At 33.8% G+C, this 13,363-nt stretch overlaps 1 protein-coding gene across 3 annotated transcripts in view; it reads right to left on the bottom strand.

The window, feature by feature from the left end:
- The window catches only part of LOC131672727 (xaa-Pro aminopeptidase ApepP-like), a 325,757-nt gene that overhangs the window by 88,472 nt on the left and 223,922 nt on the right, over positions 1-13,363 (bottom strand). For all 3 annotated transcript variants that reach the window (XM_058950152.1, XM_058950146.1, XM_058950161.1), the window contains one exon: positions 7,087-7,217. In XM_058950152.1, coding sequence (XP_058806135.1) covers positions 7,087-7,217 — 131 coding nt within the window. The remainder of the gene's footprint in view (positions 1-7,086; positions 7,218-13,363) is intronic.

Below are 13,363 nucleotides of genomic sequence, written 5' to 3'. Positions count from 1 at the left end.
ACACTCGTCAAAATTGATTGGCACGAACCAAATGAGATGCCAATATCATCAGCAATTTCTCTAATGGTAATTCGACGATTTCCCAACAATATTTTCTTTACTTCTTCAACATTCTCATCAGTTGTTGATGTGCTGGGGCGTTCAGAACGAGGTTCGTCGTCGGTGTCTTCTCGGCCTTCTTGGAAGAGTTTATACCACTTGTAAACATTTTTTTTTTGGCTTAAAGTAGACTCACCGTATGCCACTTTCAGCATTTCAAGTGTTTTGGAACATTTGATTCCATTTTTCACACAAAATTTAATGCAAACTCTTTGATCCATGTTTTTAGACAGCAGCAAATCGTGGAGCACGCAAAGCACTTCTAACCTTGATGCCTCTCACAAACAAACCAAACATACTACAAAGCTGAAATTTGGAACGTATGTTCTAGACGAGTGTACTGACATAACCAAATAGAAAAGTCGAAGATCGAACGGACGTAGCCCGCTAAATTTCAAAATTCACCTTACTTTTTGATCACACCTCGTATATAATAAAAGTACTTTACGATAATGTATTTGTGTTGCCACTTTGCACCCTTTGTACATGATTAAAACATAAAAACAACTTTGGCCGGACACTTTTGCCCGCAACTGTATAGAAAATATCAAAGCCCTATGCTATTTTGATGGAGGTTTATAAGGTATATAATTTTTTGTAAACTCTACTCACTTAAACTTCAACCTAAACACAAATATCTCATAGTACTTGATGATATCGTATTCACCTGAACATGCCGATGTACCTCTATAAAATAGCACCAGAGAATTTTCCCCCACTAGAGACTAATTTATGCAATTGGACCTACTTGCCCAACAAAATTCAACCACAGCGAAAGAATAAGATACGTTATAGACCACAATGCCATAACAGGATATTATACCACAGCTAGATCAAGACTTATTAGGTTCTGATAAAGAAGAATACCGAAAAAGTGCAATTATTTAATAAAATAAAATTTACTTATATTATTATATTATTTTAAGTAAGTAATAAGTGCATCCGGACCGGCGAATAGGAAATTTTTCCTCTGCTGGATTACAGATTTTGTAAAAAATTTTTGTAATGTATTACAAAAATTTATTTCTGCATTATGTAATATGATTATTCTTTGTAATTATATATATGTACTCTGGTTAATAATAATAATAATAAATCATAATAAATCCAATCCTTGAAGTTCTAATAAAAGAGAATCCATTCATCTTTGAAATGCAGCCGAGGCGTTTGTCAATCCAAATAGCATTCTTACAAATTCGTAATGGCTAAAAGAAGTGCTAAATGCTATATTATGAGCACGTTTTGAGTGCATTTTTACTTGATAAAAGCCTATAGCTAGATCAAAATTATATATTTTGCACTTTCCACTTGATCAAAAGTAACATATATATTTGGAATAGAACAAGAACCATCGATTGTTTCTTCATTAAGCTCTCTCATATGAAGCACCATCCTTCCATTCTCATAATTAGCTTTAGACACTATTTATATTGGAGTATTATAAGATAAGTTTGACTATCTTATAATTCCCGTTTTTAAAAGCTTATCAATATCATATTTTAATTTGTCTTTCATAGCTCGAGAGAATTAATATTACCTACAATTGACTGATTTATCTGCTTCTGTTCTGATTTCATGCATAACTAAATCAGTACCAGGTAGCTTGTCACCAAGAAAATAAACACATCTTTAACTTTGTTTACTAAGATAACTGTATAGTCCTTCTCTTCCTTACTTATATGGTCAAGCTTCAAATGATCTTTTATTTTAGATTCAGTGTTGCTACTGTTATCCTCCAGGATTAAATTAGCTAGGTTAGTTTGGTCTCAGTCGTCAAAGTTTTCTACATTAATTTCTTGAAATACTTCTCCCTAAGAAATTGAATGTACATATCGAGTAGAAAAACGTGAAAGGTCTTGTTACTTTTGCGAACCTCAATTGATACGTCGTTTGAGACAAGTTTTTTTAACATCTTGTCTAACTTATTGGTATTTAGAATGATTTGAGTTGCTAACTCTTTCTTAGTGTTCTTAAGATCACAGGCACGGAAAAACTCTATGCTTTGAAAATATTACTTTCAAAATCGATAATTGCTGTGAAATCTTCGAAAAATAAAATCCCTTTATGCAATATATCAAAATCATCTTCGACTGCATGAAAAATAGTATTTCTACCGAACAGATTAATTTCTTTGGTACCAAGTGTATTTTGTGGTTATCTCCAATACCTTTAATATTGATTATTTTATTTTTATCTATGTCATCGCTTAATAGTAATTTGTTTTTTGATTAGATAAACTTCTGATACTGTATCAAATAAAAAGTATTCCTAAGTATTTATAGGAGGATTAGTAATACGAATTCGAGGTGTTATTTTATCATTTGTATTTACATTATATACGGAGCAGAAATTTATACGAATATAATCTTCCGATTTTTGAAAAGATATGGAGTGTTTTCCAAGTAAAAATTGGTGTGTAATATAGTCTTTTTATTTTCTAAAAAATAGCCTGCTTCGAGTATAGCATTTCAAGGTTGTTAGCTTAATTATTATTAGATTAGAATCGTAGGAAAAGAATTTAATCCTACTCCTTTAACCAACGCCGTTGTGAATTGTTAATGTATTTTGAATAATCTTTCACCAAGTTTCTTTTCAAAATGTTAGTTTCAGATCCAGTATCTAACATTATTTTTAATTTCGTATCTCCCAAAAACCATGCATCGACTAATGGGACCCTGGCATGAGTTCTTTCTTGATTTATGCAATCAGGCAAAGAGATAATTCGTTGACTTCTGTTTGATGCAATGGTGATATAATTGTACTTATCAATGCAATTGAAGTTGCGAGGACTGTTGCTTGTTTCCCGAACTCGAGTTTTGGTTTAACAATACAGCTCGCTGTTTAAAACAATGAGCAAGAAAATGTCATTTGCGTTTACAAAAGTGACATTTCAATTTAGAGTTATCCATAAATTGAGGTCTATTTTTGTTAAAATTATTCATTGTTAATGAAATACTGCAATCTTTTGCAGTATGTCCAGATCGTCCACATAATTGACATTCTATGCTGCTCACGGTATTCACATGAGCTTTCAAACAACAGTCTTGCAATATGTCCAGTTTTAAGACATATTTGACATTTCCAATATCCCTGAAATGTCAATAAAAAAAGTAGGAGTGGCATATATTATGCTTGAAACTGCATGCACTAGTTTCACATTAGATTAGAAATAAAATGAAATTATGTAAAATATTAATTCGATTTTGACATAAATTGCAAAATACATTTTTGAGCGCGGACTTTGAGGGCGGATTTCCCTTAAGTGTTTACCCGACTATAAATAAAACATTAGTTACTTATTTTTTAATGGTCTACTATATATTAAAAGAATATTGAAATTGGTGAAGTTGAATTGGAGGTTGTCTAATTAAATGGCTCAACTGAGGGTTTATTTCTAAATCTTACATTCGGTTTGCATTGTTAATCGTGCTGGTCAATATTTTTTAGTATAAGGCTCTTGATATGTCTGTTGAAAGCAGAAAGTACGAAAACTACGCGTTTGGACAAAATTGAAATAACGAAGTTCGGAAATAATCTCTTCGCTGCCGACATAGCTTTTTGCTATGAGAGTACACCGAATGAGATATCATAGGAGAAAATTTTAACAATGGAAAACTAAATAATGTATATATAACTATTCCTTACGACTCAATTGAGACGATAATAACAACTTTGTTTGCATGTTTTTTGGAAGTCTGACGATCCGTGTTGTTATAAAAATATCAAAACAAAGCTATGTGAATATTAACTTAACAAAAAAACTCAGATTATCTATAGTATTTTTAAAAATTGGTTTCTCAGTCTAAATTAGAAGTTTAGCAGAGAAAAAAGTTTGATTTTTATGGACCTTTGCAGTTTCCATAGTTCAGTTCCATAATGAAAAATATAGAACTAATATTTTTGTTCACGTAATATGACGTAAGTACTATAGTCTATTGATCAAGGAAACATTAGCTCTTTCAAGCTTCGTTATAGAATAATTTTAGTTTGCGATGTTATGAGTAAAGAAGTGATACTTGATAACAACCAATTAAAAATCAAAATTCATTAAATTCAGCCTCTGTGGCTTATAATTCAGCAAAACTCTGAAATTTCCCACTACAATAGTTTTCTGAGTAACTAAAGATGTGAATAAAGATACTAAGTCTTTAGACTATCAGTGAAAGAATCAATCAACCAACGAAAAAGCGTCTGGAGTACAACTTGTTTGGATACCCTACATATGAATATGGTAGAAGAAATCTAGCAGAAAAGCTAGAACTGAATTAACCATCGAAAGATCGTAACAACAACCATACATCATAATCATTATAACAATCACGTTGACGAAACAAAAGATATTGGACGAAAAGCTACTTGTATTAGGAAAGCAATCGAAACCAAAAAATTGAAGGAGCAGAAAATATAGCATTGAAGAGGAATTATAAAAGATCATAATAAACTTTGCTAAAGTAGTAATAAAAAGATCAGTAAGTGCTTGTCCGAGAAATTTTGGATTATAGTTTTAGATTTCTACAAACATAAAAAAAAAGGTTTTATGACACGTCTCACGGATCTTCTGGCTGTGGAGGTTTCGAAACAATGTAGCGTTAAAGTTGAGACCGGATTTTTAATCTCACCAGAGTTAATTGCTTCAATCAATTAAGAATTCCTCTCTATAAAGCATAAATAAAACAAAGTCAAAAACACACTTATACAATTACGTAAACATATATTCCTGAGGTAATGGAATATTTTCATAAATTTCAATTTAAAAATATATACTTATACTGTTTAATTACAAAAAATAAAATAAGAGTAGACATGAAGCATACATATGAATATAAAGGAAAAATATAATTATTGTTGACCCGGTTCATTTACTGAACATTTTCTAATAGCGAATACTTTGGATACTGTTGCATATAAAATTTTCATATTTTCTTCTTTATTAATAACATTATTGTTTATTTTACGGTAAATAATAATATACTTATACTATAACAGGGGAAGGGGTATTCAGTACATAGGGAGTACATATGCGCACAAAGCTCCTCGATGTAGAGTAACCGCTGCCCTGTTCAGTACGTATATAGATACGTGTATTAGCCTTTAGTACTGATACTTCGCTCGAATTTCATACTGCTTCCCATAGTGAACTCACCTTAAGACACTTGATCGATAGTGCTGGTCTTTTATATCTTGTGTGGATGTTAATATTTACCTCCTACAATCCCCTATGCCAGATCCATTTAAATATTTCCGGGAAACAGGCGTGTTGATGTAACAAGAGAACAAAAGAAGAACAAAAGAACGTGGAACGACGAGTTATCAATAATATCTTCAATTCGGTTAAATAATACAGTCTCGATTTTGGCCGGGAGGCTGACGCTCGCATACGGAATTACAAATAGTCCCTGAAGATAGAGAGAGAGGAAATAACGAAAGCGTGGATTAAACGCTTGGCGCGTATACATAAAAATTTAATGCGCGCATATAGCGAGTATCAAACGGTCCATCTTATCGATAACGCGACTAAATAAAGGTGCACCAATCCTACGTAGCGATTACAGTGATCAGCCGTAACCGAACTCGTCGACGATTTTGGCAGGTGCTCCTTCCGTCCGCTCCTGTAATTATTCTCGAGGAGACCTTCTCTGCAGTTGTCACAGCTAATCAAATGCCGAACTGAGCTACTATCACACTTACTATCACACTTACTTCTTCAACTTCAGCGTGTGGGACTTATTATTTTCTCAAAAACACACAGTGCGCACAATGAGGGAAAACAATCAAACTTGATGCCGGCTCGGTCGTTACTGTTTCGTACGCTTTTACCGACTTTAAACCCTCGCGCGCACCCTCTCTCTCCTAATCACTCGCTCCAGCACACCCAGTGCTGCCGAATCACGAACGCGCCGATAATAATAGACGACCGTTGCACAGTATAATATAGTCTTTTATTAAAATTTTCTATACATTTCAGAATTTGAATTATAGACAAATATCCTTGTAAGTGAAGAAAGGAGCTATTTAAGAGATTGGTAGATGTGAAACAGTAAAAAATTAAATTCTCTTTACAGTGGTATAAAAATCGTTCCAAAAAAATTATCTTGAATATCCAGCATCTTAAAGTAATTAGTAGATAGTTTTATTTTCTTTCTTTTAAATTAAAAAAATCTCATGTAAGATTACTAAATAGGTCCCCTTAACTGTAATACTTATCTTATTAATCTAGTTTTACAAAAAGAGAAATTTTGTTGAGTTTCTCAGACTAGTTAATAATGATTAAATTGTATATAAGCTCGGGAAGAATTCTCATAGCCAATGATCTAAAAATGACAACGAACTAAAAATATTTTTAGTTCGACTGGCTATCAGATATAATGTCTATCCTAAACATAGTAATTTTATTGTTATTGACTAGCCTGAAGAGATTACCAAAATTGCTGACAAAATAACAGTTATTGTTAAACGGTAATAAACTTCAATTTTTGACCCCTTTTTCCCTTATTGATTATTATATTTAATTACTGTAAATATTCGTTCACTCTGACATTCAAAAAAGTCTTGTAAACCACTTTTTTCGAAAAGAAGATGTTACGGTTGAAGGTACCTTCCGGTGCACGTAATTAATATTTTAGAACTTAAAATGAAAAAAATTAAAGTATTTATCAGTTATTTTAAGATAAAGAATATCAACTTTGTTAGAACGATTTTTACAACACAGTTATGAGAACTTACAATTTGCACTGTTTGATAACAGCTGGTGTTTTTAAATTATGTTACCAATTCACTCTCAAAATTAATGTTACTGAACTAACTGAACCCTTGTCATTATATGAAAACTTATAATCTACATGACCCGTTGAGACATTACTAAAAACAGTAAAATACTAACTATTATTATTCTTTTTTTGTTTATTGAAATATTCAATTGTTTCGTTATAATCTTATACAGAAATAAAAAAATACACATTTAAAGCCAGATTTATCAAATACACTTACCGTTTGACAGAAACATTCCATTTTGTAGACCAGGATCGTCGGGATACGGTTTCCATGAAATCATGGTAGGATATTCGTGTACATTTAAATAAGCACCTACGCCATGACCTGTACCGTGCAAATAATCTAAGCTGTAAAAATAATTTCGGTTAAATTTTTTATATCTGTTATTTTAAGTATTTTACATTTTTAATTCTCATAATATACATACGAGGGTGGTCCTATAAGTACTTAGCCTCACCGCCCGATGGCGTCACTCTCGCAAAAGAAATATTCTATCACGTAGTACAACCTTCTCGATGGTTACTGTAAAGATTTTAGCCGGATCGGAGTTGTAGTTTATTTTTGAGAGCGTGTGAAAGCAAGTGTGTCCGTTGATTTTTGAAAAATGGAAAAAGAGTAGTATCGGTCGGTGATTCGATTCTTGTTTTTGGAAGGGATATCGCGCAGCGGAATCAAAAAGCACTTAGATACTGTGTACGGTGACTCTTCTCCTTCGATGGCGACCGTCAAAAATTGGTTTAACGAGTTTCAACGTGGTCGCACGTCGATTTTTGAAGAGCCACGTCCAGGTGCTCCGAAAACGGCTATCACGGAGGATAACGTGACAAAAATTCACGATCTCGTATTGGCAGATCGACGATTGAAGGTGCGCGAGAGAGCTAAGATCGTAGGCATCTCAAAAGACCGCGTGGGTCGTGTCCTACATGAAAATTTGGGTATGAGAAAGCTGTCAGCGCGATAGGTGCTGCGTTTGCTCACTCCGGACAACAAGCGCAACCGTGAGACAACTTCAGAGCAATGTCTGACGCTGTTTAAGCGCAATCCGAAGGAGTTTCTGCATCGTTTCGTGACAGTCAATGAAACATGGATCCACTGGTATACACCAGAGACCAGGAAACAGTCGAAACAGTGGACTTTACCCGGCGAAAGTGCTCCGAAGAAAGCGAAGACTGCCCCATCGGCTGGAAAGGTGATGGCCACCGTTTTCTGGGATTCACAAGGTGTGATCTACATCGACTACCTGGAGAGAGGCAAAATGGTCACAGGGCTGTACTATGCCGAATTATTGGGCCGATTCGACGTCGAATTGCAGAAAAAACGGCCCCATTTGGCGAAGAAAAAAGTGCTCTTCCACCATGACAACGCACCAGCTCACACCTCCGCCGTCGCCATGGCCAAATTGGTCGAATTAGGCTACGAACTGCTGCTCCATCCACCGTATTCTCCATATTTAGCCCCGTGAGACTTCTTTTTGTTTCCAAACTTGAAAAAGTCACTCGCCGGGCAGAAATTTGAGTCGAATGAGGAGGTAATCGCTACCACGGAAGCCTACTTTTCAGACCTCGAGGAAACGTATTTTTCAGACGGGTTAAAGAAGTTGGAGCATCGCTGGGCCAAGTGTATCGACCTAAAAGGAGACTATGTTAAAAAATAAAACGCAACTTTTCCAAAATTTCTGTTTTTCTTTTGTAGGCTAAGTACTTATCGGACCACCCTCGTATATGCTTCATACTAAAACGTTTGCGGTAAAATAGGTTAAAGTAGTTTTTTATCAGTCGAAATAGTAAACCAATAAAATATATATTTTTTACATGTTTTGACGTATAACTTATACATAAGTACATTTAGAAAAATACTGTCAATCAACATTTGATTCGGATACATTTTCGATATTTAAATTAGGATTTAAGGAAAAAAATCATTTAACACATCAAAGACCAAACGACTATTTTGAAAAACATAAACTGTAACGGGATAGATTAGCTAGTACAAAGAAAATTTATTAAAGCACAAACTCCCACGATGCAGAGCTAACCACCGCTCCGTTAAACACATGAATATACGTGTATTCGCCTTTACGTTTGATACTTTCGTTTCAGTGTTTTCTTTCCAACAGAGTTGAACTCACTTTAAGTCACGAGACTTGTGACACTCGATCTATCTTACTATAGATGTAACTATACCTAATGCTTACTCCACCTAATCCCCTAGATAAAATCGGTTTAAAATTTAATCCGTAATAGATCCTTTAAACTAATAGGAAACAAACTGACGTAATGCGGCGAATAAAATTAATATCGTTTATGACTAGAAGATTACAGTCTTTTATGGGCCTAAAGACTAACGCACGCACATAGGATTTTATAATTAGTGCTTTGTATTATTGTAATTGATTTGGAGCGAATCTGGCAAACGCGACTCATCTTCATCCTTAATATATCCTTGTCGACGGAAAGAGAGCATGTGAGTGCGTCCTGGCTTGCTTGTACTAGCTCGAATATAATGTATTTGGGATACAAGTTTGATTCCTTTGCATTCTAGCGCACTGATTAGAACTTGATTTGGGATGATGGGATTTACATTGAAGATAACGACGCGTTTGTTTCTTTCCATCAGTGGACGAATTTGAAGCTCTTGATCTCCGACTTTAATTGATTGATTGACTAGACTGTTAACAATCTCTATTGAAGAAAAAAAATCACAGACACGACTTCCAGAAATTCTAGACATAAACTTGATATTGTTGACATCTGTAATCTTTTCTAAACCATAAATGTAATCATCAATAGATAATCCATCAATAGCGTCAATTACTATTGCTTGGTCACTTTTTGGTTGATAAGTTGCTTGAGCGTAAGAGGGAGAAACTTTATGAGAGCAAGAACTTTCGGTAATTTGGGATGTAGTATAGCCTCCATTTATAGAAACCATTACTAGATTAAATGCAAGTAGTCACACGGACCGTGAACAGATCACAACGGAGATTCGCGGCAATAGTCGATTATTATGAAGCACGAAACAATAATCACACTAACATAAAATAACTCACTGTCGCAAAGTAAACACAGTAAACTCAGCTGAATGACGATACACGCCTACTCGTAACACACGTCTGCTCGTTAAGACGACTGAGAGCCGACTGTACTTTTAACTTTCATAATGTTGGCTACAGTGTAGGGAGCTGCTATCCCATCAAAACTGCTATCTTTAGCTAGCACTCTTTCCCAAGCTTTTTTAGCTAGAATTTCGTCAGCTTTCTTTCTTGACGCAATATCCTCCAGATTTTGCGCATAAGCGATATCGTGTTCTTTACAAGCAAAGTCTAGTGGATTTTTACCAGGATCTCCATATGCCAATCGTTTGTTCAATTTTGTACTAGGACCACAATACTGATATCCAGGTAAGTGAGCTGCAATAGGCAAGTTATTTATAATCTTGTTCACTAGATTACCACTAGTCTTTCTTTTATAGTACGTGATCATACTTCTTCGAAAGACAACATGTTCATGAAATAAAAGATATATAAGCAGTCTTTTTATATCTAACAAACTCATTCATTAAGGTATCGATGACGAGTAAACAACATGGATTTCATAGAAAATCTTAAGCTTCAAATCAATAATTTCGATGGAGTGGTAGAGATGGAAAAACAAGATAAAAGACATGGCGAACTGTTGCCTATTAGTATCCGTGCCGTTTTCTGTGGACCTAGTAACTACAGAAAAACTAATTGTTTATTAACATTAATCACTCGTCCTGATGGTCTTAGATTTGATAACGTATATATCTACTCAAAATCCCTTAATCAGCACAAGTATAAATTTTTGAAAGATTTATTAGAGCCTATTAATGGTATAGAGCATGAGACAGTTGTTTCACCAGACAAAACACGACCATATTCTATCATAATTTTTGACGATATAGCCACTGAGAAGCAAAATAACGTAAAAGCATTCTTCTGTATGGGAAGACATAAAAAAGTAGATAGTTTCTATCTCTGTCAATCGTACGCTCGCATTCCGAAGCATCTCATTCGAGATAATATGAATTTACTTGTTTTGTTTCGACACGATGAAGTGAATATTAAGCACATTTACAATAATCACGTTAACTCATTATGTCTTTTGAGAAGTTGAAAGCAATTTGTTCAAAATGTTGGAGAGACGATAATCATGGGTTTTTGGTGATCGACAGAGACAGACCAATAAATCATGGACGATATAGAAAGGGATTTGATTCTTTTGCTATAAATATAGCGAAGTGAGTGGATAAAGATTATTTAACTTCAGAAATTACAAGCGAAAACATAGCTGACTTTGAAAGAGAAAAGAAGGTGCTCGAGCAATTATCCATGGCTCATGATGCCATAAGAGGCAAGTATCAACTAATAAAACGCGGTAAAGCTGATTTAGAAAAGACATTGCATGAAACTTTTAAACCTATGGTTGATCCATTGAAGAAACTTGTAGAGGTAACTACTGATAAAAGTAACGCTACTACTACTACTACTACTACTACTACTACAACTGAACAACCAACGAAAAATGAAAAGAAAATTGTGTTCGATACTGTTTTCAAGTCAGAAGTAGCAGCTGACACTCCCTACAAATCTCGATATTTCAATATACTGCCAATGAATTAAATTCTACATTGCAACCGCTTGATACTATATTTGAGTCTGCTATTTCTATTTATGATGAAGATGATGAATTTCATAAGACCGATGAATCATCACTTGATACAACTGCTATAAATTTGAACAAAAGTAGTTCAAATGTAACTACAGAACAAAGACAACAGCTATTGGATGATTCGATTATGGCAGACTATGTGCGACTATTGCATTAATCTGAGCAGAAAAGTAATTTATATAAGACATTTGGTGTTCGCTTGCATGAAAATACATATGTCATAGGCAATTCTCCAATTTCCTTCCAAAACGATAACGTGACTGTGAATGATAAAGCATACAGCAAGAGTCTGGTTTAACCCATTAACGCGCAAAATCGCATTTTTGTGCACACAATTTCAAGCGCCCGACTCATACAGAAAAAGGCGGTTTCTTTTTCCAAAATACCACCTAGGGGGTTTTTGAGCGTGCTCTTTCAGAATTTGGTACCAGTTTTATCTTAAATTGTCAACAACCCTATTTATTTTGCGTTTTAATAAAAAAAAGACCGATTTTTTTCCGGTGTTTTTTTATTTTTTCTCGATTATTTTCTTGTTGCGGCATTCAAATTAATATTCGATCAACAGAAATCGCGGTCCCTATGTTTGAGCTTTCAGAAACCGCCCGGGGAAATTTTTTTTTCTTCCAGCATTTTTACAAAATGGCGGTTTTTTATAGCAGTGCTCTATGAATGTTTATAATTTTTATACGCCAAAAGTATCAACTTTACAAAAAAAGTTAGTACTATAAAAAATACTTTTAATTATTCAAAGAATATGTGTGAATTTTTTCAGAGCTGTTTAAAAAAATTTTGGATTTTTTTATTTTGACCGTATTTTGAAAAATAAAAAATTTACTTAAAAATTCTGGAAAAAATCCTATGATTTTTTTTTGATTAATTTGAAGCATATTTTCTAGAATAAATTTTTTTTGTTCGATTCATTTTTTTCAATAAAAAAAATTCTGAAATTTTTTCCATACTTTCATACACGTTGTTCGAAATCACTTTTTTCCAAAATATCTGATGGTTTCATTGTATCAGCTTGAAAAATACCAACTGGCTTTTGTTAAAATACATAAATGATGCTTAAAAAAAAATCTCAGTAAGTCATTCATAATATTAGGCCGTTTTTGGAGTAGATTGCGGAGAGGTAAATACATTGATGGATTATAACAAATATTATCGGACTGAAAAGAATTGTCTAATATTTTACTTTTTAGTTTTTGATTAATTTGAAAGGTATAGCTGAAGAAAATTACAATGTCTAAAAGGAAAAGTGGTAATGTAAAAAAAAGACGTCGCTAACCTGAAATACAGGTTACAGAATGTGATGAATATTACGATGTCTCTGTAATACCAGACACCGAAGAATCTGGAGATTCTGACGATTCTGCTGAGTCGCATAGCGATTCTGGAGGTAATGATGAAAGCAATTCTGCGGAAACAATAGAGCTTGTCTATTTGGAAACTATTAGAACAGTTATAGAATCCTACACTAATTCTCAAACGAAGTTAGAGAAAAATCACATCTATGACTGGGTTGAAGGCGAAATTGGGTACAACGAAAGTTTAGAAAATGAAATATTATTAAAAGAGTCGGATCGCAAAAAAATTTTGAATAGTTCATTGACAGAAATTTTTGAATTTCTTTTTCACTTGAAATTAAAAAACATATCATTGATTGTACAAAAGCAAATGGCTATTAACTTTCTTCGGAAGACTTGGATAAATTTATTGGAATCATAATTTTCAGTTGCTTCGATAAGAAATTATCTCAAAGAGATTACTGGTCAAAAGATGAGTTTTTGAGATCAGATATAGTG

Source organism: Phymastichus coffea, unplaced genomic scaffold, assembly GCF_024137745.1.
Source record: "Phymastichus coffea isolate CEN01 unplaced genomic scaffold, Cenicafe_Pcof_1.1 PCOF00012, whole genome shotgun sequence".
NCBI classification, from domain to species: Eukaryota; Metazoa; Arthropoda; class Insecta; order Hymenoptera; family Eulophidae; genus Phymastichus; species Phymastichus coffea.
Note: the sequence above shows the minus strand (reverse complement) of the source record. Positions and strands in the feature narration are given on the sequence as shown.